General features: G+C 43.8%; 1 protein-coding gene across 1 annotated transcript in view; it reads right to left on the bottom strand.

The window, feature by feature from the left end:
* Nucleotides 1–23286, bottom strand: part of LOC309558518 (zymogen granule membrane protein 16-like) — a gene marked incomplete at its 5' end in the record, with an annotated part of 322172 nt that extends 298886 nt beyond the window's left edge. Inside the window, one exon of the mRNA XM_082261598.1 lies at nt 23232–23286. Within this exon, the coding sequence (XP_082117724.1) occupies nt 23232–23286 (55 nt within the window). The remainder of the gene's footprint in view (nt 1–23231) is intronic.
* Nucleotides 23287–24410: the final 1124 nt, after the last annotated feature.

The following is a 24410-nucleotide window of genomic DNA, read 5'->3' as shown; positions in this document are numbered from 1 at the left end:
AGTCCAGACTGGGGAAAGATCATGACCATGTTGTCAGAATCCAGCCAGGAGCCTGAGCCTGGCCGCTCACACCCCCAGCACTCCAGTGAGCATGGGGGACAGGCTGAGCATAGAGACAGTCACTGACAGTCAGCAGCACTCTGCTCATGGACCTCTGAGAACCGAGCGATCAGCAGTCTTTGATCGCTCAGTTTTCAGTCTTAGAGCCGGCAGGGGACATATGCAGCATCCACCTAAGTAAGTGTGATTCTTAAAAAAATAAAATAAAATCCCAAACTTCTCTTTTAATTCCTTATAGGAAAACACCTGCCTTGTTGCTTTGTCTGTAGTGCAATATGGCCTTTCGCTGCCAGATCCATTTTTTCTTTTTTTTGCACACATGTTCAAAAAAATTTTTGTAGGCCTGAAAATTAGTTAAAAACCTCCAAACTGAGTATCAGTATTGGTCACGAAACTTACTGATATGACCGATATTGTGCGAGGAGCACACAACATTGCGTATGTTGTGCCATGCGCCTTTGCACACTGGACCTGCACGTTCTGGCTTCTTAGGCCGCCTCCCTTGTCTAGGACAGTGCACACCACGGAGGACATGCCAGCCAGCCAGCCAGCAGCCACTCACCTACAGCCCCTGTGCCAGCCAGCCACAGCAGAGTGCCAGCCAGTCAGCTAGCCACAGCAGTAGAGTGCCAGTCAGCCAGCCACCCACAGCCCTGTGCCAGCCAGCCATCCACAGCCCCTGTGCCAGCCAGTCACCCACAGCAGGGTGCTAGCCAGCCAGCCACAGCAAGGTGCAAGCCAGCCAGCCAACCACAACAGGGTACCAGCCAGCCGGCCATAGCAGGGTGCCAGCCAGCCAGCCACCCACCCACAGCAGCAGGGTGACAGACAGCCACCCACAGCCCAGTGCCAGCCAGCCATCCACAGCCCTGTGCCAGCCAGCCAGCCACCCACATCCCCTGTGCCAACCAGGGAACATACAGGAAACGGAGGTTACATTGGCTAACTTATATGTCCCAAACTTACAACAAGACATTTTCCTGAGGGGAAGTATGGACAAACTCAACAACTTTAGAGAGGGACAACTAATAATAGGGGGAGACTTGAATATCCCTTTGATCCCATCTGAGGACACATCACGAGGTACATCTTCAATTCCTCCAAGAGTTCAAAAACAGTTCGCAAAAATACTATACAGGGAGCAATTAATAGACGTATGGCGTTTGATGCACCCAGGAGAAAGGGACTACTCATTCTACTCTAATTTACACCAACAATATTCCCGCATAGATTACTTTTTAATTCCACATAGTCAATTACACTTTATAAAAGATACAAGGATAGGTTCAATAACCTGGTCAGATCACGCCCCAATTATAATTACATATGAACTATCTAATAAGCAGCAAAAGAGAGAAACGACCTGGAGACTAAACGAAAACTTATTACAAGACCAAGAGACCATGACAGAAGTAGAATCAGAAATAAATTTTTTCTTTCAAACTAATACCATCGAAGACACAGACCCAGGTATTATATGGGAAGCCCATAAAGCAGTCATACGAGGTATTCTTATTAAACACGGATCAAGGATCAAAAAACAACGAACGAAACAATTAGACCTTCTACTTCAATCCTTACATAAAACAGAAGCAAAACATAAACATGCACCTTCAGGTGAAGGGATAGCAGAACTTATAAAGATAAGGAATAACATCAATGAACTTCTCTTATTTAGAGCCAAAGCGGCAATTCAAAAATCTAAAAAGGTTTTCTATGAAACCGGGGATAAATGTGGGAAGTTATTGGCTAAATCTCTCAGAGAGCAAACCCTAACAACATACATACCAAATATAGTAACTGATGCAGGGAATAAAATTACTTATCCTAAAGAAATAGTAGAAGAATTTAGAAAATATTATGAAGCATTGTATAATCTTCAAAGCCCCACAACCCCACAAGGCCGAATGGAGGAATATGTACGCACGTCACGAATGCCACAGCTATTAGAGGAAGAAATTAACATACTTGAATCACCAATCACACTGGGAGAATTAATGGAGACTATAAAAAATACTAAAACTGGGAGAGCACCTGGTCCAGATGGATTCACTATTCAATATTATAAAAAGTTAATACCATATTTGAAAGAATTCATGATTGAAATGTTTAATGCATGGGGAACAGGGAATAGAATCCCCAAAGAAACAATACATGCACATATATCGGTAATCCCTAAGGAGGGGAAAGATCCCACCTCATGCAAAAGCTACAGACCGATTTCACTATTGAACATAGACTTTAAGATCTTCACGAAGATCTTAGCCACAAGATTACAGAAATATTTGAAGAGGTTGATCCATCTGGACCAGGTTGGATTTGTGCCAACTCGAGAAGCGAGGGACAACACGACTAAACTGCTGAATCTACTACATATAATACATCAAAATAAAACACAGAGTATCCTACTTAATACCGACGCGGAAAAAGCGTTCGACAGGGTTAAATGGGAGTATATGTTTGTTGTGCTCCGACACATAGGGATAGGAGAGAAAATGCTCAAATGGATAACCCAGAGCTACTCAATGCCTACGGCAAAAGTAAGGGTAAATGGAATATTATCAACGGAATTCCCCATTACAAACGGAACGAGGCAGGGGTGTCCCTTATCCCCTCTTCTATTCGTATTATCCTTAGAACCCTTCCTGTGTAGAATTCGAGCGAACCCGGATATTTCAGGCATTAAAGTGGGCAAAGAACAACATAAACTATCAGCATACGCAGACGATGTAATGTTCTCGATTACGAACCCAGTCATATCACTCCCCAATCTGTTACATGAATTAGAAATATACGGAACCCAATCTAATATGAGGATAAACCTCTCTAAATCCGAAACAATGGGCGTAGAGATTCCAGAGATACTTCAACAACAATTAAGTTCAAACTTTAAATTGAATTGGACAAAGACAGCTCTAAAATATTTGGGAACACTGATCACACCCAGAATCTCCCAATTATTCACACAGAACTTTATACCTTTAATTAAAACAGTAGATTTATTGCTACAGAAATGGAAAGGAGGAATGCATTCCTGGATTGGAAGGTGTAATATAGTTAAAATGAGTATACTGCCAAAGTTTCTGTATATTTTCCAGGCACTCCCTATATATATTCCACCCCAGTACTTTAGGCAAATTGAAACCCTGATAATGAATTTTATATGGAAATCTAAACGCCCGAGAATAGGGAAAAAATATTTAACTAAGTCTAGAGTAGAGGGTGGTTTAGCTGTTCCAAATATGAAGAGATACTACCAAGCTATACAATTGGGTAGAGTGATAGACTGGTGCAGACATGGAGAACAAAAGATATGGCCAAACTTAGAACAATCACAATGTGAAATCCCGCTTAAAAGAGCTCCATGGTGTTATAAAATAATACCAGCCTCGATCAAGAAACACCCGATTATAGGAAACACGGTTAAAGTATGTGCAAAAATATTTGAACAGGAGAAGCTGATACGGGAAAGTTCCCTGCTGTATCCAGTACTGGGGAACCCCCATTTTGTTACAGGATACCAAGATGGGAAGTTTAAAACCCTGCTGGAAAAGGGAATTTTTCAGATATCTGACTTTATTTTGGAGTTAAGATGGGTAACAGTAAGTGAGTTAATGGACCCCTTGGGCCCTTTCGGCCTAGATTTATGGAGGGCCTTTCAATTACGCCATTTTTTGAGATCTTTACAACTCCCCACTCAAGGAGACAAAGATTTAACAACTTACGAAAAAATGTGTACCCAGCAGGGAATGTTAGACCATGCTATATCTAAACTGTACGCTTTATTAATGACATCAACAGAACGATGTAAATTACCGTTTTTGAGGGAGTGGGAAAAAGAAATGGACATTACTTTCTCGGTAGAACGAGAAAAGCAAATAATCAAATCAGTATTTTCAACCTCAAGATGTGTCAGAATACAAGAATTAAATTACAAAATACTAGTCAGATGGTATTATACCCCAGTAAAAATGAACAAGATCTCTAGGACAAATACAGATCGGTGCTGGAGGTGTGGGACGGGAAGAGGGACAATGTTCCATATATTTTGGTCATGTCCCGGAGTAGAAATATTCTGGGAACAGATCTGGAAGACGATACAGGAAATTATGAACTGTCAAATCTCTAAAGAACCGGCTCTCTTTCTGTTCCATACACCCAGCACACCCATTCAGGGATATAAACAATCTATTATGCCACATTTTATAAACGCAGCTAAAACATGTATCCCTCTTAAATGGAGGGATACTGACCCCCCTAATATAAAAATGTGGATAAAGAAGGTTGAAGAAATAAGTAAATTAGAGAATCTGGTAATGTCTGCCTGCCAACAATCAGATAAATATGAGAAGAAATGGAAACAATGGAAAGAGTATGTTAAATCAGAGGAATGTCAATCATTAATGATAGAATAAGAACTGGCTGATTAGAAATAGATAAAAAATGGCGAGCAGAATACTGATAGTCTTGAGATCTCCATGAAAGGCCAATTGGGAAGAGAGGGGAGAGAAACTTATGTTTTTCCTTTTTCCCTTTTTTTTTTTTTTTTTTGGGGGGGAAGAAGAAGGGAAGGAGGGAAGGGACTGGGTAGAAAAGGTTTTTTTTTTGAGAATAGCTATAATATGTCAGTCACGATGTTTTTGGAAGTTAAAATGTAAGGATTGACATGTATATGTTTATGAATTGGAATAAATAAAAGAAAAATAAAATTTGAAAAAAAAAAAAACCTCCAAACTGAGTATCAGTATTGGTCACGAAACTTACTGATATGACCGATATTGTGCGAGGAGCACACAACATTGCGTATGTTGTGCCATGCGCCTTTGCACACTGGACCTGCACGTTCTGGCTTCTTAGGCCGCCTCCCTTGTCTAGGACAGTGCACACCACGGAGGACATGCCAGCCAGCCAGCCAGCAGCCACTCACCTACAGCCCCTGTGCCAGCCAGCCACAGCAGAGTGCCAGCCAGTCAGCTAGCCACAGCAGTAGAGTGCCAGTCAGCCAGCCACTCACAGCCCGGTGCCAGCCAGCCAGCCACCCACAGCCCTGTGCCAGCCAGCCATCCACAGCCCCTGTGCCAGCCAGTCACCCACAGCAGGGTGCTAGCCAGCCAGCCACAGCAAGGTGCAAGCCAGCCAGCCAACCACAACAGGGTACCAGCCAGCCGGCCATAGCAGGGTGCCAGCCAGCCAGCCACCCACCCACAGCAGCAGGGTGACAGACAGCCACCCACAGCCCAGTGCCAGCCAGCCATCCACAGCCCTGTGCCAGCCAGCCAGCCACCCACACCCCCTGTGCCAACCAGCTAGACACCCACAGCAGGGTGCAAGCCAGCCACAGCAGGGTGCCAGCCAAACAGCCACCCAAAGCAGGTTTCCAGCCAGCCAGCCACTCACAGCAGAGTGCCAGCCAGCCACCCACAGCCCCTGTGGCAGCCAGCCACCCATAGCAAGGTGCCAGCCAGCCACCCACAACAGGGTGCTAGACAGCCAGCCACCCACAGCAGAGTGCCAGCCAGTCAGCCACCCACCCACCTGCAGCAGCAAGGTGCCAGCAAGCCAGTCACCCACAACAGGGTGCCAGCCAACCCCAACAGGGTGCCAGCCAGCCACCCACAACAGGATGCCAGCCAGCCACAGCAAGGTGCCAGCCACCCACATCAGGGTTACTGCTAGCCACCCACAACAGGGTGCCAGCCAGCCAGTCACCCACAGCAGGGTGCCAGCCAGCCACCCACTACAGGGTGCCAGCCAGCCACCCACAACAGGGTGTCAGCCCCCTACAGCAGAGTGCCAGCCAGGCAGCCAGCCACAGCAGGGTGGCAGCCAGCCAGCCACCCAGAGCAGGTTGCCAGCCAGCCACTCACAGCAGAGTGCCAGCCAACCAGCCACCCACAGCCCCTGTGCCAGCCATCCACCCATAGCAGGGTGCCAGCCAACCACCCGCAACAGGGTGTCAGCCAGCCAGCCACCCACAGCAGAGTGCCAGCCAGCCACCTACAGCAGCAGGGTGCCAGCAAGCCAGCCACCCACAATAGGGTGCCAGCCAGCCAGCCACATGGCTGGCACCAGGCTGTGAGTGGCTGGTTGACTGGCACCCTGCTGCTGTGGCTAGCTGGCTGGCTGGCACTCTTCTGTGGCTGGCTGGCACAGGGGCTGTAGGTGGGTGGGTGACTCCTGGCTGGCGTGTCCTCTGTGGCGTGCACTGTCCGAGACGAGGGAGGCAGCCTAAGAAGAGAGAACGTGCAGGCCCAGTGCGTGGAGGCGCATGACGCAACATACACAATGATGTGTGCTCTTCTGAATCTGCAATTATCAGCCTGGATGATGAACTTCATCTCTATTTGAAGGAACCAGTAATTGACAGAAGAAGTGGTGATCCTCTTCAGTGGTGGAAAGAAAATGAGCCACAAAAGACTTGCCTCTCATGATAGAAGATACCTTTCTGCTCCTCCTTCCTCTGTACCAAGTGAGCGTGTTTTTAGTGAAGTGGCAGCAATATATGAAAAAAACAGAAGCCAAAGCCGTTTAACAGGTGAACATGCTGAAATGTTATGCTTTCTGCACTATAATTCTACTTAACTGGGAGTATTGAAGTAAGTGTAGGGTCCACTGTCTAGCTTTTGCACTGCAGTAGTGATTTAAATGTATTATTTGCAGTGAGTGCACTACTGCAGCAGTTTATGCCATTTTTCTATGTTTTGGGAAGCCTTTAGTTTTTATTTCTCAAGCACTTTATTTTTCACAGTTGTCTACTTCTAGGCCTCGTTCGTTCACTGTCACACCATGGTATAGACAGAGACATCAGTTTTGCTGCACACGTTCTGCAAGTTAACAAAAAAAAAAACTTTACTCTTCTTCTCTATGTTCCCTGTTCACACCGCAACGTGCAGATTTTTTTCTACGCAGGAATGCGCAGCGTGTCGATGTGGTCGTCGCCGTGTTGTGTATGCAGTTTTCTGCACAGGAAGAAAAAAATGATATGACATCAACATCGGTGTGAATTTAGGGCACATAACTTACGCGCATTGGTAAACTGATGTGTCATGTCAACTTGCATGAAGACTGAATCACGCATGAAAACTGATGTCTCTGCAAGTGAAATCTGTGCGGTTTTCCCATCAGTTTTCATGCAGGTAAAGTGTGAAGAATGACCCCTTAATGTTAAAAATTTTAATAAACAATAATGTTCAGTACCAGATTTGTGTCGAAAATTGTGCTGCTTTTTCAAAACTTTAAATGTACAGAACATCGGCACCTAATATCAGCTATCAGCCTGAAGGGTGACCAGACAATTGGTATCGGCCCTGAAAAAACAATATTGTTCGATCCCTAGACCCTGAAGAATAAAATAATGGCTTAGAGTGTATCTGACTGAAGGTTCAAATGTGATTAATGTGTGTTAGTTTTATGTAATGTAGTACCATTTTGATCCAATACTCAAGTGAATTGGAGCCATGTTATTGTTTCATTTTTACAAAGAATATAACAGAATACGTAAAAAGGAAATCAATGAAAAAATTCAAAATTAATGACAGATTGAAAAAGATAGTAGGACAAACCCCAAAAATTCTTCAAATATATTAATGTAGCTCCCTCCTAGGTAGGTGCTAGCGAGAGTATAGTTGAGCTCTGTCTGCCTTTCAGAGGGGCTGCAGGGAAATCTATATTGTTCTCTGCCTACCAGAGAGCAGGGATCTGTTAGCGAGGTCTGCTCATTGTGCTCAGTATGCAGTTCATTCAGTCTAGAGAGTGTTTCCTGCTGGTCCAATAGGGAGGCATGTTGGACAGTGGGAGGAAATGTGACAAATGGGTGCATAGGCTTTGAGACAGTCCTGTTGATTGGCAGAGGGCAGGTTGCCTCGGTGCATTCTGGGATACTGTTTAAAAGCCAGGAGCACATGTGCTGCGGGGTTTTTGGCTGAGGAGCAGAGTCCCCCAGGAACTCTTTGAAGAGGTGTCATGCTGTTGCAGGAGGTCGTCCTGAGGGTCGGAGGAATGGATGAGAGGAGCTGAATCCAGAGGTCCAGGAGAGTTGACTGAGAGGAGAGACACTGGAGACCTTGGGACCACAGTATCGTGAGTACAGGGACTCATGTCAAGGGGCCTGACCTGAGTGGGGCCATCCCTAAGTGTAGGATAGTCAGTCGATGGGTGTCGGCAGTGGAGAAGAAAGAGGATGCTAGTGAGAGTGTCCTGAAAATAATTGTCAGTTCACCAAGTAGTCTTAAAGAAAGAGACTCAATCCAAGTTCATCCATAGTGGCAGGGTGAATCAACAGCCTGGCTGTATTGTAAGATAAGAGTCCTCAAGCATTGTCCATAGTTCACATTGGAGTAGCCCACTATTCCATTCTTCTATCCCTATTTAAAATAAAACAACAATCAAATACCTTAATGGACTGATTATTGGAGCGAGCTAAGGAAGGAGAAAGTAAGAACTTGAAATTGTCATTATTGTATGCTGGTAACCCAGGGGGACCCGTAAAGTGAAATTTGGCAGTCCTTACGGGGGGCAGTGCTACACTAAAAGTAAAAATGTCGGGTCTGAGCATGTAGGCCCTTTACAAAATAATCAGGAGTGGGTGACTGGGAACAAAGAGAAAGCAAATTTTTTAAATACTTTCTTCAGCTCTGTGTATACAAAGGAGCATGGGGGAGCTCATGACCATAATGAGGACGGTATTCACACAGCCCCAAATGATCCACAATGGCTCAAAAACGATATGGTCCAGAAATATTTAGACAGAATAAGGGTGGATAAAGCTCCTGGACCAGATGGCATCCACCCACGCATCCTAAAAGAATTGAGCGCTGTAATTTCAAAGCCTTTGTTTCTAATTTTTAGGGACTCGTTAAGGACTAAATTAGTACCTCTGGATTGGCGTAGGGCCAATGTGGTGCCTATATTTAAAAGGGGTCAAAGTCTTTGCCAAGTAAATATAGACCTGTTAGTTTAACTTCTATAGTTGGGAAGATACTGGAGAGTTTAATAAAAGACCACATAGAGGAGTTCTTGCTGAAAAAAAATATTTTAAGCAACAGACAGCATGGATTCATGAAAGACAGAAGTTGTCACACAAACCTGATTTCTTTTTATGAGGAAGGAAGTAAAACCTTGGACAGAGGGGTGGCTGTGGACGGGGTATACTTGGACAGAGGGGTGGCTGTGGACGGGGTATACTTGGACAGAGGGGTGGCTGTGGACGGGGTATACTTGGACAGAGGGGTGGCTGTGGACGGGGTATACTTGGACAGAGGGATGGCTGTGGACGTAGTATACTTGGATTTTGCAAAAGCGTTTGACACAGTTCCCCACACACGGCTAATGTGTAAGGTAAAGTCTACTGGCTTGGAAAGATCAGTTCGTAAATGGATAGAAAATTGGCTAAAAGATAGAATTCAGAGAGTAGTGATTAATGATTCTTACTCTGAATGGTCTAAGGTTATCAGTGGTGTACCCCAAGGTTCAGTGTTTAATATATTTATAAATGATATAGGGTCTGGGATTAAAAGTACCATTTCAGTCTTTTCAGATGACACCAAGCTTTGCAGTGGAATAACTTCCTTACAGGATGTCTCCAATTTATAAGCTGACTTCAATGCACGGTTTCCTTGGGCAACTATGTGGCAAATGAGGTTTAATGTTGATAAATGTAAAGTTATGCTCTTGGGGGCTAAGAATATGCATGCATCATACATACTAGGGGGGGGTACACCTGGGGGAATCCATAGCGGAGAAGGATCGTAATAATTTCATGCAATGCCAAGCTGCGGTTTCCAAAGCAAGCAAAGTCCTTTCTTGTATTAGGAGAGACATGGACTCCAGAGAAAGATAGTTCAGTTTGCCCCTCTACTAATCATTAGTAAGACCTCATCTGGAATATGCAGTTCAGTTTTGGGCACCAGTTCTCAAAAAGGAAATCGGGGAACTGGAGAAAGTGCAGAGAAGGGCAACCAAACTGATAAGTGGCATGGAGGAGCTCAGCTATGAGAAAAGATTGGAGGAACTGAATTTATTCTCTTTTGAGAAGGGGAGATTAATGGGGGGATATGATCAACATTTATAAATACATAAGGGGTCTATACAGTGAACTTGGTGTTGAGTTATTCACTTTAAGGTCATCACAGAAGACAAGGTAGCACTCTTTACGTCTAGAGGAAAACAGATTTTGTCTCCAAAAAATTGACTTCAATGATATGAAGTCCGTGCAAGTCGCGCCGAGGTCGCGGTGCACGCTGTGCATCGCGACTTCACAGGTCGCCCCACCAAGTCGTGTCGCCCCTGTCTGAACGGGATCTTAATTGTAAAAAAAAAATTCCCATCCCCCACTGTTTAACTCAGTAGACAAGATTGTCTCATTTATGTACATTGGTCACTTATGACACATTGATAATTTGGGCTAAACAGACCGTCACCAACTGTAAATGACTAAAGGTCATGGTAGACAGACAGCATACAGTATGATATCCTGTGCAGAGGATACATTTTCTGCTTTGGGATTCAGCAGCCGACACTTTGCAGGGCTGCTGACTTGGTTCTCAGTTTTAGAGCCGACGGGGGGACAGTGCTGCATCCACCTAAGTATGATTCTTAAAAAAAACTAAAAAAAACCCCAAACTTCTCTTTAAATTCCTTTTAGGAAAATGTGTCTTGCACATGAACCCTTTCGCTTCCAGATTCATTTTTGCTTTTTTTGCACACATGTTCAAAAAATAAAAAATAAATCATTGTAGACCTAAAGATTAGTTAAAACCTCCAAACATATTTTATTGAAGCAGAGACCCTGGAGAATAAAGTATTGGCTTAGAGCATGGGTGTCAAATTCAATTTAATCATGGGCCGCATCAGCAGTAAGGTTGTCCTCAAAGGGCCAGTTGTATCTGGGATGCACTATGTACAGAGTGCAAGGTTCAGGAGTGCATTACATGCAGAGTTCAAGTCTACGCTATGTACAGAGTGCAAGGTTCAGAAGTGCGTTAGGTACAGAGAGTAGAGTTCAGGAGGACGTTATGTACAGGGAGCAGGGTTCAGGAGTGCATTATGTTCCGGACTATGCTATGTACAGAGTACAAGGTTTAGGAGTGCGCTACGTACAGAGCTCCAGGGGTGCATTATGTACAGAGTGCAGGGTTCAGTAGGGCGTTATGTACAGAGTTCTGGGTCCAGGGACAATGCTGTATCTTGGCCTAGGCCAACAAGGCCCAGGCTTAGGGCAGCACTTTATAGTGTCAGAATTATGGGGCGAACTGGGCCGGAGGGAAGGGTCCAGGAGGCAAATCAGTCTGGCAACCCCATAAAGCGGTCACACTGCTACCTCCTGGTATGATAATACCAGCCGGTGAGGACACCGCAGGCCCAGTGGTGTATTTAGGTTTTGTGCAGCCAATGGTGGTTTCTGATAAACTGCACTGATGGGTACTAATGAGGCTGCACTAATAAGGCAGCACTGATATGCTGCACCGATGGGCACGAGGCGGCACCGATAAGCTTTACTGATAAGCTGCACTGATATGCTGCCCTGATGGCACTGATAGGCTGCACTGATGCCCACTGATGAGGCGGCACTGATAAGCTGCTCTGATATAATGCACTAATGGGCACTGATATGTTGCACTGGTGACTACTGATGATGCTGTACTGATGGCCACTGATGAGGCGGCACTGATATGCTGCACTGTTGGGCAGTAATGAGGCTGCACTGATGGGAAGGGTCCAGGAGGCAAATTAGTCTGGCACCCCCATAAAGCGATCACACTGCTACCTCCTGGTATGATAATACCGGCTGGTGAGGACACCGCAGGCCCAGTGGTGTATTTAGGTTTTGTGCAGCCAATGGTGGTTTCTGATAAACTGCAATGATGGGCACTAATGAGGCTGCACTAATAAGGCAGCACTGATATGTTGCACTGATGGGCACTAGGGATGATTGAACGGTTCGGGTCGACCATCGGTTCGGCCCGAACATTGGGTGTTCGAGGTTCGGCCGAATTTGGAACTTTTTGCCTAAAAAGTTCAGAATTCGGCAAACAAAACCGACCAAAATGCAATGGTTCAGGAAATGGGCTTTAAAAGCCTGTGATTGGACCAGAACCATTAGCAAAAGCCAATTGAGGGGGCAGAAGAATACTAGGAATGTGATTGGAGTGACTAGGGGGTCCATAGTCCAATCATTAGTGAATACGCCCCCCAGTATATAAGATAGCCCCCGCCAAATTCCTAGCACTGTAATACAGGACATGGAAGAGAGTGGAAGCAGTTCTGCTAATTTTACTTTAAAAGTGTCATTTAGCATTTATTAGTGTGAGGAAAGGGATATCTAGTGTAGTTAGGGTGCTCCTTTACACTTTAGTTAGCTTCAAAAATTTAGTTTCTGTAGGGAAAGTGTGAAGTGTCAGGGTGACCATAATGTAGTGTAGGGTTAACTAACTGCTATGGCAGGGTGACCGAACCCTTCCATATCAGGGTGACCGTAATGTAGTGTAGGGTGAACTGACAGTGACTGCTATGGCAGGGTGACCAAACCCTTCCATATCAGGGTGACCGCTATAGAGAAAAGCTAGTTTCTCTTGTGTCACTTTCGCTGCAGGGATATGGCTTCGCCGCCGCCAGCATTTTTGGCTGCAGGCGTTGCTAGTGCTTTTTTGAGCACATGTTTGGAGTCAGACATGACATCTGAACATGTGTATAGGGGGTATATATACACACCCATGTCTGTATATATACACCTGCACATATATAGGTGTGAAGGGAGCAGAAAAAACTACTTGCGCTAATGAAATAATTAACACCAATATAGTTACGCTCCTATCACACCTATATATGTCTAGGTGTGTATATACATATAAGTATGTGTGTATATACACCCGTATACACAAGTTCAGATGTTTTTCCTGCCTCAAAAGAACCCAAAAAAATGCCCAAAAAACGCCTGCTATTAAACCGGCAAGGTGTGAAAAGCGATAAGCCAACATCCTGTGCTGAAAGTGTTCTAATACAAACAATCTTTTTTTTAATGGTTCTGGACATGCTACAGAGCTGAAACTTCACAGGTACACTTTTTAGACCCCCAGACACTAAATTCAAATACATTTATTTATTTTTTTCAATAATTGGCTCTCTATCAAAAATATATCAAAAATGACAATTTTTAAGAACTTTTTTTGTGTGATTTTGTGTCTGGGGGGTCTAAAAGGTGTACCTGTGAAGTTTCAGCTCTGTAGCATGTCCAGAACCCCCCCCCCCCCCCGAAAAAGATCATATAGGTGTAAAAGGAGGGTCCCACCATCCCTGCTCTACTGAAAAATTATCTTTTTTACTGGTTCTGGACATGCTACAGAGCTGAAACTTCACAGGTACATTTTTTAGACCCCCCCCCCCCAGACACTAATCCAAAAAAAGTCATGCCTGCCTCCAAAAATGCCCGATAAATGCCTGCAAGAAAAAACGCAGTAGAGAAGCCGTATTCCTGTTCTAATAAAAATTATAAGAAAATGCTAATTTTTGGGGGGTTCTGGACATGCTACAGAGCTGAAATTTAACAGGTACACTTTTTAGACCCCCCAGACATTAAATCCAAAGAACATTTTTTTTTTTTTAATTTTTTTTTTTTTATTTCTTAAATAATTGGCTCTCTATCAAAAATCTATCAAAAATTACAATTTTAAGAACTTTTTTTTGTGCGATTTTGTGTCTGGGGGGTCTAAAAGGTGTACCTGTGAAGTTTCAGCTCTGTAGCATGTCCAGACCCCCCAAAAAAAGATCATATATGTGTAAAAGGAGGGTCCTACCATCCCTACTCTACTGAAAATGTATCTTTTTTTCTGGTTCTGGACATGCTACAGAGCTGAAACTTCACAGGTACCCTTTTTAGACCCCCCCCCCCCTCCCCCCCAGATACTAAATCCAAAGCAATTTTTTTATTTATTTTTTTTTTTTTTAATTTCTCCAATAATTGTCTCTCTATCAAAAATGACAATTTTTAAGAACTTTTTTTGTGTGATTAATAGTCCCTGGGTTATGACCCAGAACCCTAGGCACTTTTTAGGGGCATTTATTGGGTTTTAGGGCTTCAAAATGGTGTTTTTTGATTACCAAAGTTCGGGTCCCATTGATTTCAATGGGGTTCTGAAATCCGGGCCGAACTTTCGGGTAGTTCGGATGTTCTGGCCGAACCCAACTTTTGAAAAGTTCGATCATCCCTAATGGGCACGAGGCAGCACCGATAAGCTTCACTAATAATGCTGCACTGATATGCTGCCCTAATGGCTCACTGATGAGGCGGCACTGATAAGCTGCACTGATGGGCACTGATATGATGCACTAATGGGCACTGATATGTTGCACTGGTGACTACTGATGATGCTGTACTGATGGCCACTGATGAGGCCGCACTGATATGCTGCACTGTTGGTCAGTAATGAGGCTGCACTGATGGGCACTAATGAGGCTGAACTTATGGGAAGGAAGGGGTGTGGCCTTTACAGGAAGGGGTGGGTCATATTTAAATTAGGGGGAGCACAAGTTTAGTCAGGCCTAGGGCAGCACAAAACCTAAATACACCACTGTCCAGGGGTGTGTTATGTACAGAGTGCAGCATTCAGGGGTGTGCTTTGTACGGAGTGCAGGATTTAGGGGTGCACTGAGTTTGTAACCCCAACCCCCCCCCCCCCATGAAGCTTCCTCGCATCTATTTGACATACCTGGCCCAGCTCTAGTACCTTGTACCTTCCTGTGTAGGTGGCTCTGCTACCTGTGTATTTGCAGGAGATCGTTCTTTCCCTTAGATTTTTGGAGATTTGTCCCCGCTATGCCCTACTGTGAGTGCGTCCAGGAATCTGGTACATCCGGGAGCCGTTGAGGGCAAAGCTGTTCTTTGTAAAAACTGAAGGCTTCTAAATTTACAAGTGACAGCAGGGAGTAGGAGCGGAGGGTGAGAGCAGAAGGTGGCGGAATGGGGTTTTGGCCTTGTTCCAACTGCAAAACTGGGTGTGAGGGCCACATGACAGGGCCTGGAAGGCCACATTTGGCCCACGGGCATTGTGTTTGACATATGTGGCTTAGAGTGTATCTGACTGTAGGTTCAAATGTGATTCAGGTATGTTAGTTCTATGTAATGTACGATTTTGATCAAATACTTAACTGGATTAAAGCCATGCTATCATATTTGTGTTGTACTGATGAATGCGTCTATTTTCCACAAGTGTGCTTATCGTGAATTTTATTCCCATCCCAAACTGTTTAACTCAGTAGACAAGATTGCCTCATTTATGGACATTGATCTCTTCAGACATATTGATAATTTGGACTAAGCAGACCGTCACTAGCTGTAAATAATTGTAGGTCATCATGGTAGACAGCATTTGATGTCCTGTGCAGAGGATTCGTTCTCTGCTTTGGGATCCAGCAGCTGACACTTTGCGGGGCTGTTGGCTCTCAATCCTGGCTGTCAGTAACAAACAGAGGGGTTCTGCTGTGATAATAATCTTGTGTGAAATATTGTTTAATATATGTACATTGGTCTATTCAGACGCATTCATAATTTGAGCTAAACAGACCCTCACCTGTAAATAACTGAAGGTCATTGTGGACGGACAGAAGGAAGACTGAACATTTCTTTTAAGTAAAAGCTACAGTACCTCAAGAGATTGCAGACTAATCGGAACACAAAATACGATTTAAAAGCTTTATTTTTTTCAGTAATAGAAAGTATAGAAAGTTGCATAGGCAGCAAAGGAAAGAGCCAGATGGGCACTGAAGGAGACGGGTCTTCTGGTTGGCTCTGGTGGGATCCAATTCTTTTGTGTTCTGGGAGGACAATCAGAACCATCTTTGAGGTGGTATCAATGGGGTTGGACACCCCAGTGGAAGCCGATGCTATTCAGGACGGAGGAGTATCGCCCACTAATGTAGCGCAGTACGGTGCCCTCAGACAGCGGAAAATCATTGAAGCTTGTGCCTGATGATTGGCCAACTTTGAATATCCTCCCGCGGCTTGTCACGAAGACCAGCTCATTCACACAAGTGGAGAATTTTCCTGACACCTGAATGATATGTTCACCATGGTGCAACAAGAACTCGTGGAAGGAACCAGAATGCGCTCCAACAAAAGCTGCCCAGATATCATTATATCTGAAGTGGATCCTGGAGGAAAACAAATAAAGACGTGAACATCTTTGCTCATGCATCAACTGGGGTCACCATCTACGTCCTGGACTGAGACGTTGGCTCAGAGACTACATTATCATGTAAGGTTTTTTTTTTTTTTTTTATAGTATGTGTTTGCCTTCGTCCCGAATGAGATTCGTGTATATTTGTTGGTACTGCAAGCCAAGGGGGGGGGGTTGTACTTTTATGGCAAGTAATTGATAGTATCACATGTAATCATAGAATATTTATTGAAAAACAACGAAAAGATATTTACATAAAGTTCATATTTACAAGTTATATGTATTCTTTATGCTGGGTTATAGACCCAGAGTGAGTACGTGAAAAGAGAGGAAGATATTGTGACATGTGTCATTTGTGACAATGTTGGAATGTTTTATCTCTTTCTTTCCATGCTTAATGGCTTGGAATTTTTTAGAGATGATTCCTGATGCGTATCCTACGCGTTTCGGCTTGTAGAAAGCCTTTATCAAGGATTTTTGTCACCGTTTTTGTAACAGTAAAGATGTAGTAAGTTACCTATTCATTTTGATACACCTTGAATTAACCATTGGTATATCACATTAAAAATATACATACATATTTTGTGTTCGGTCCATGTACAGCTAAATTGCCTTCTTTAAGCAGCGATAACCTTATGGGTGCGTCCAATGATGTAAGTCTGAGTGTTCAAATCTTTGATAAGGTTATCGCTGCTTAACCTCCCTGGCGGTATGATTCTTTTGGATTTTAGGTGATGAAAGCAGTACCATTATTTTGCATGTAATTCTTGTGAATGAGCAGCCCAAACCAACTGTATACATTTATTATATATATATATATATATATATATATATATATATATATATATATATATATATATATATATATATATATATATATATGTATGTATACATATATATTATATATATATATATATACATATATATATATATATATATATATATATATATATATATACTGTATATATATATATATATATATATATATATATATATGTGTATATATATATGTATATATATATATATACATATATTTACATAAAAAGTACAGTAAAACTGCAGGAAAGGGCACTAGGGGGCAATGTAATGTGATTTTATTTTATTTTGAACGGTATCAGTGTGTTTGGTGTGTTTTACATTTGAATTTGCCACCGTTTCCACCCCCCGGCGGACGTCACGTCGCCGGAGACGGAAGCCGGGGCTCGCAGACGATCGGGAGGAAGCTCCGCCGCCGCATACCGCCCGCATTCTTCGCTGGATCCCGGAGAAAAGGTAAGTTAAACCTCTACCAGGATCCAGCAATCTTCCTAGCGGTTACCGCTTTTGGCTCTAAAATCTAACCCCGAGTCACGCTCGGGAATACCGCTAGGTAGGTTAAAGAAGGCAATTTAGCTGTACATGGACCGAACACAAAATATGTATGTATATTTTTAATGTGATATACCAATGGTTAATCCAAGGTGTATCAAAATGAATAAGTAACTTACTACATCTTTACTGTTACAGAAACGGTGACAAAAACGTATAATCCTTGATAAAGGCTTTCTACAAGCCGAAACGCGTAGGATACGCATCAGGAATCATCTCTAAAAAAATTCCAAGCCATTAAGCATGGAAAGAAAGAGATAAAACATTCCAACATTGTCACAAATGACACATGTCACAATATCTTCATCTCTCTTCACGTACTCACTCTGGGTCTATAACTCAGCACAAAGAATACATATACCTTGTAAATATGAACTTTATGTAAATATCTTTTCCTTGTTTTACAATAAATATTCTATGATTACATGTGATACTATCAATTACTTGCCATAAAAGCCCCCCCCCCCCCCTTGGCTTGAGGTACCGACAAATATACACATTATCATGTAATTCCTGGTTCACAAATGTCTGATGCTATCAGCCCCTGCTACAGCCTCTGACCTTGTGACATGCTGCTACAAAGTTACACTGTTGCAGTCTAAACACAGGGGGAAAGGAGACTAAGGAAATGCTTTCTTCTCCTTGCAGCAGGCTGATGACATCATACCTTCTACTGCAATGTGCTGAAAAGGTTGTATGTATATAAAATGTAGTAGAAAAGGGATAGTCTAGACGATCTTACCCATACAGACAGCTGGAACCCTCCCTGACGCGGATGGCTGTTATTGGCCCATGTTTTTGCACATTGGAGAACGAAAAAGCTGTGCCTCTATTTGCTCCATACTCTCCAGCGAAGGAGGAACTCTGCAACTGTACTACAAGGGTGAGATAAAAGAGAGCAGTCATGCAGGGGTCACCAACACATGAATACCTATGTTTATTGTATCTGCACATGTTCACCTAAACCGGCTATGGAGACCAGCTATGGTGAGATTTGGGTTGGGTGATGGCCATACCTGGGAACGTGCTGGAAATTACCTGGCAATGCTGGAATTTTATTAACATTGCCAGATTTGTCAAAATCTCCAGACCAGCTGGCCTGTCTGTACATGTTAATAAAAAGGTCGCGATGGAGAGGAGGGAAGGGAGGCATATCTGATAATGCTGCAATCTAATGTTTTGGAGATGTTGGGCTACTGAGAAACCCACGCAACTGGACACCCCCAGCACTCCATTCAAAGATGGCATGCAGAAATAGATTAGGCAGCTGGTGAACATCTGGGCTGGGCTCCCTCCAGCAGCTGGAAAGGGCCAAATTCTTATATCCGGAGCCAGGGTGCTGCATTTCTCTTGCAAAGGAAACCCATGGATCTGGGGGCCTAGAGACCATCCAGGACCCAAATACAGAGATGTATAGTAACTAAGTAGAACTACTTCACTACTGTACTTAAGTACGGAAAGGCGGTATCTGTACTTTCCTGGAGTAGAATTTTTTTCTCCTACTTCCACTTTTACTTCACTACATTTTTTCGATGATTTCAATACTTCTACTCCGATATTTTTTTTTTTGTGCTGCTTAGTTACTCGTTACAATTATAAAAATTACCACTGCCAGAACAGTAGATGGCAGGTTTCATGAAGCTCAAAACATGTGTATTATCAGCGCATACGAAAATAAATGCTACTGTATGTATAAATAAAAGCTGCATTTGAAATAATAAACAATATGATGTTTGAAACTTTGGCCTTCTTTCTTTAATAACTACATAACACAGTACTTGTACTTTTACTTTCAGTACTTGAGTAGCAAAATTTTTAAGAAAAAAACTAATTGCAATACTTAAGTACAAAAAATGTTGAATACTTTAGTACTTCTACTCAAGTCACTTTTTGATCGAGCACTTCCACTTCTACTCAAGTCACTTTTTGATCGAGCACTTGTACTTTTACTCAAGTATGGGTTTCGAGTACTTTATACAACTCTGTCCAAATATCACTAGAACTCCCCTCCTGCCCCTTTGCATTGGGCAGAGATGTGTGCAAAGTGCAATCCTTCCCCAGTAGGAGACACAAACTCAGTGGGTGTGCAGATCCTGGGCTTGCTGCAGAGACTGCTTGGGAATGCGGATGACAGCTGGCAGGTGGTGCAACGCGGGCTACAGGAAGAGAGGCAGAGGAATTGGAACCTTCTACAACTGGTCCTAATAAACTGGTGCTGGCTTCTTCTACATTGGTATGCACCAGGGGTACTGGGGATACTATGAACTTGGGGACTCCACCTTATACAAATGCAACTGCCACCCATACATTATTCGTAAAATAGTGCTGTGCTAAGCAGTAGTGGTGTTTAATCTCTGCAGGTCTATTTTTACAAAGTTTGCTTCACTAACTGCAACTTTTTTTCTGAAAATAATTGTTTTTGCATGGAATCAGGAAGGATGTGTCAGTCAGTCACATTCCCACTTTTTAAGCTCCTCCCACATGTTTTTCCACAATTTGACCACTCTTACTATTTGCTTAGGCGCACTATGCATGATTGGCCCAGCCCACCACCCAAAGTTCTCAGGTATGGTGATGGATCTGGTGAAGCAGGGAGAAGCTTAAAGCATAACTGAACTTCCTTTTTTTTTGTGTGTTTTTTTTTTTGTATCCTATGTAGCAAAAAAAAAAAAAACAACTAGCTTTAGATACACACTTGCATGTACAGTATGTGTATGCATGTTGTAAGTAGGTGTATGCAACGTGTACAGTATGTATGTTGAATACAGTGTCTCACAAAAGTAAGTCCACCCCTCACATTTTTGTAAATATTTTATTATATCTTTTCATGTGACAACACTGAAGAAATGACACTTTGCTACAATGTAAAGTAGTGAGTGTACAGCTTGTATAACAGTGTAAATTTGCTGTCCCCTCAAAATAACTCAACACACAGCCATTAATGTCTAAACCACTGGCAAAAAAAGTGAGTACACCCCTAAGTGAAAATGTCCAAATTGGGCCCAATTAGCCATTTTCCCTCCCCGATGTCATGTGACTCGTTAGTGTTACAAGGTCTCAGGTGTGAATGGGGATCAGGTGTGTTAAATTTGGTTTTATCGCTTTCATTTTCTCATACTGGTCACTGGAAGTTCCACATGGCACCTCATGGCAAAAAACTCTCTGAGGATCTGAAAAAAAATAGTTGCTGTACATAAAGATGGCCGAGGCTATAAGAAGATTGCCAAGACCCTGAAACTGAGCTGCAGCACGGTGGCCAAGACTACACAGAGGTTTAACAGGACAGGTTCCACTCAGAACAGGCTTCACCATGGTTGACCAAAGAAGTTGAGTGCACGTGCTCAGCGTCATATCCAGGGGTTGCCTTGGGGAAATAGACGTATGAGTGCTGCCAGCATTGCTGCAGAGGTTGAAGGGGTGGGGGGGTCAGCCTGTCAGTGCTCAGACCATACGCTGCACACTGCATAAAATTGGTCTGCATGGCTGTCGTCCCAGAAGGAAGCCTCTTCTAAAGATGATGCACAGGAAAGCCCGCAAACAGTTTGCTAAAGACAAGCAGACTAAGGACATGGATTACTGGACCCATGTCCTGTGGTCTGATGAGACCAAGATAAACGTATTTGGTTCAGATGGTGTCAAGCGTGTGTGGCGGCACCCAGGTGAGGAGTACAAAGACAAGTGGGTCTTGCCTACAGTCAGTCATGGTGGTGGGAGTGTCATGGTCTGGGGCTGCATGAGTGCTGCCGGCACTGGGGAGCTACAGTTCATTGAGGGAATCATGCATGCCAACATGTACTGTGACATACTGAAGCAGAACATGATCCCCTCCCTTCAGGGACTGGGCCACAGGGCAGTATTCCAACATGATAACGACCCCAAAAACCTCCAAGATGACCACTGCCTTGCTAAAGAAGCTGAAGGTAAATGTTATGGACTGGCCAAGCATGTCTCCAGACCTAAACCCTATTGAGCATCTGTGGGGCATCCTCAAACGGAAGGTGAAGGAGCTCAAGGTCTCCAACATACACCAGCTCCGTGATGTCATCATGGAGGAGTGGAAGAGGACTCCAGTGACAACCTGTGAAGCTCTGGTGAACTCCATGCCCAAGAGGGTTAAAGCAGTGCTGGAAAATAATGGTGGCCACACAAAATATTGACACTTTGGGCCCAATTTGGACATTTTTACTTAGCGGTGTACTCACTTTTGGTGCCAGCGGTTTAGACATTAATGGCTGTGTGTTGAGTTATTTTGAAGGGACAGCAAATTTACACTGTTATACAAGCTGTACACTCACTACTTTACATTGTAACAAAGTGTCATTTCTTCAGTGTTGTTACATGAAAAGATAGAATAAAATATTTTGAAAAATATGAGGGGTGTACTCACTTCTGTGAGATACTGTATGTGTATGTATGTGTATATATTGTGTGTGTATGTTTTTGTATGCAATGTGTATGTATGTATGTATGTGTATGCAGTGTGTATGTATGTTGTATGTATATGTATGCAATGTTTATGTATGTTGTATGTATATGTATGCAGTGTGTATATATGTTGTATGTATGTGTATGCAGTGTGTATGTATGTATATGTGTGCAGTAATTATGTATGTTGCATTTATATGTATGCAATGTGTATGTATGTATGTATATTGTATGTGTATGTATGCAATGTGTATGTATATGTATGTAATGTGTATGTATGTTGTGTGTGTATGTATGTACATACTGTAGGTGGTATTGCTGTGTTATGTATAAGGCTCGGTTCACACTGATGCGATGCGGGAAGGCTGCGAATTCACAGCCTGTTCCCGCATCGCACACGCACCCCCGGCAGTTCACACTGCCATATGCGATCCGCTGGGGGTGTCAATGTAATCTTAACGACACCCCCAGTTTGATCGCATATCGCAGTGCGATCGTGCAGTTCGCACAGGATCGGATCGCACAAGTGTGAACCGCTGTGCGATCCGATCCTGATGCGGCAGCAAAAATGCCTCCTGTGCGTCTTTGCTGCGGGTGCGGTGCGAATTTAGCCATACAAACTGTATGGCTAAACTCGCACCGCACAGCTGATCGCATGTCATGTCGGAGCAGTGGGCTCCGACATGACATGCGAACCCGGCACACGCAGAAGTGTGAACCGGCTCTAAGAGGGTGGTGGTGAAAACAATCAAAGTGGTTTCTGTGCTCTGAGCTGTATATACTTCTGACTCCTGTACTCTGTACAAAATCTCAAGGTTTAAGCCCCTCCCACTATTATCAGAATTTTTCCCCAACCACCATTTACCACTGAATGCTATGCGCATTGATATTAGCCCAGCCCGCCACCCCACCCCCCTTCCTGAAAAATTCTGATTTTTTTTAAAAGTTCTCAGGTATGATACATCCCCCTGGAGTATACAGAAAGCAATAACAAGTTGACAGGGATTTAAAAACCTTCCCCAAACTAATAAAAAACAAAGAACAAAGTAAAAGTTTTGACTATACACACACTTTTACAACACAAACTGGGCACTAGGTAAATAGTGGGAATAAATAAATATCCTTATTGTTAATCACCATAATCATTATTATATTAGTATGGTCAATAGAAGAGGAAATGTATAGGGTGTTGTAATAACACATGCTCACCACTAGATGCCGCTGTGGAGCCCAGCAGAAAGCAGACGCACAGGAGAGTCAGCATCCTGGTTTTAGAAGTTATCACCTAGAGCCACGCCTCTCAATTCTTCCAAAACCTGTGTAGTGACAGTAAAAAAAATGAAAAAATAAACTCATGCAATAAAAGTATTGGAATGCAACATTTTCCTGACAGACTCCATGGCAGCACACGTATGGGTAGGCTCCGCCTCCTCTCCTACCCTATAGGACCCCACTCCCATAAATTTTTGCTCCAAGCCAGGAGCCGTGTTCCTTTTTTGTCCTCCTTCCGCAAGAGAAGTCTTACCTTATAGGATGCGTTTTCTTACATACCTGGTGGCGTGTGGCTTTCCTGGATGATGCCTTTCTACCTTAGTCCAGCAATCTCAGTACTACTGGGTGGACCCGGGCAATTTGAAATGATGCCGGAAGATGCCATAAATCCTGAATGAGAGGTGGGCTGCATCGCTTGGCCAAACGTCCTTGCTACTAGCGGGAGGCCCTTATGCCCTGACGCACACGCTAGTCTCCGGTTGAGGAGCGTTCCAGGTCCTTCTGTCGGTATTGGTGGTAATGTATTGCTTACTTTTATATTTTACATCGTTTTGCTTCCTGGTTAGTATGGCGGCTGGAGCGCTCCTGCGTTCCAGGCCGTCGCTCTCGGCTCCTCCCCCTGCCTCCTGATTCCCAGTTGGGTGTTCATTGCGAGGCTTGGTTCCTAAGTGGTCTGCGCATGTGCGCACGCCACTTCCGGTCCTCCATGACGCGGTGGCGTCGGGGGGGGGCGTGGCTTTACGGCTCCCGGGAAATTTAAACAGCTGATGGAGCTGTCATTCTTGGGATGTCTGTGGGCTTTTGCGGCGGCCTCCCCACGCTGTGTCTCTGCCTGTGTTTGGTAAGTCCTGTGCTGGGTCAGTCCTGCTTGAATGGGGGAGGGGAAAGGCGGCTATGGGAAGGTAAGATTGAGTTCTTACATCCTTCCTATTGCAGGTTATCTCGCTGTGATTTGCAATGGATGCCTCACCGCCCCCCGGTGGCCAGTCCCTGCGCAACAGGTGAGCTTTAGCTTTTAACTCTCGCTTGTCTGCCAGCTGGCTTACTGTAGCCTGAGCTTTTCTTTCCTTTGTTTTCAGCCCTTTTAGGTCTGACCAACGTCCTGCATCGGGATCA

Source organism: Pelophylax lessonae, assembly GCF_965119305.1.
Source record: "Pelophylax lessonae genome assembly, chromosome: 6".
NCBI classification, from domain to species: Eukaryota; Metazoa; Chordata; class Amphibia; order Anura; family Ranidae; genus Pelophylax; species Pelophylax lessonae.
The sequence above is the reverse complement of the archived record's forward strand: the minus strand, read 5'-3'. Positions and strand labels throughout refer to the sequence as shown.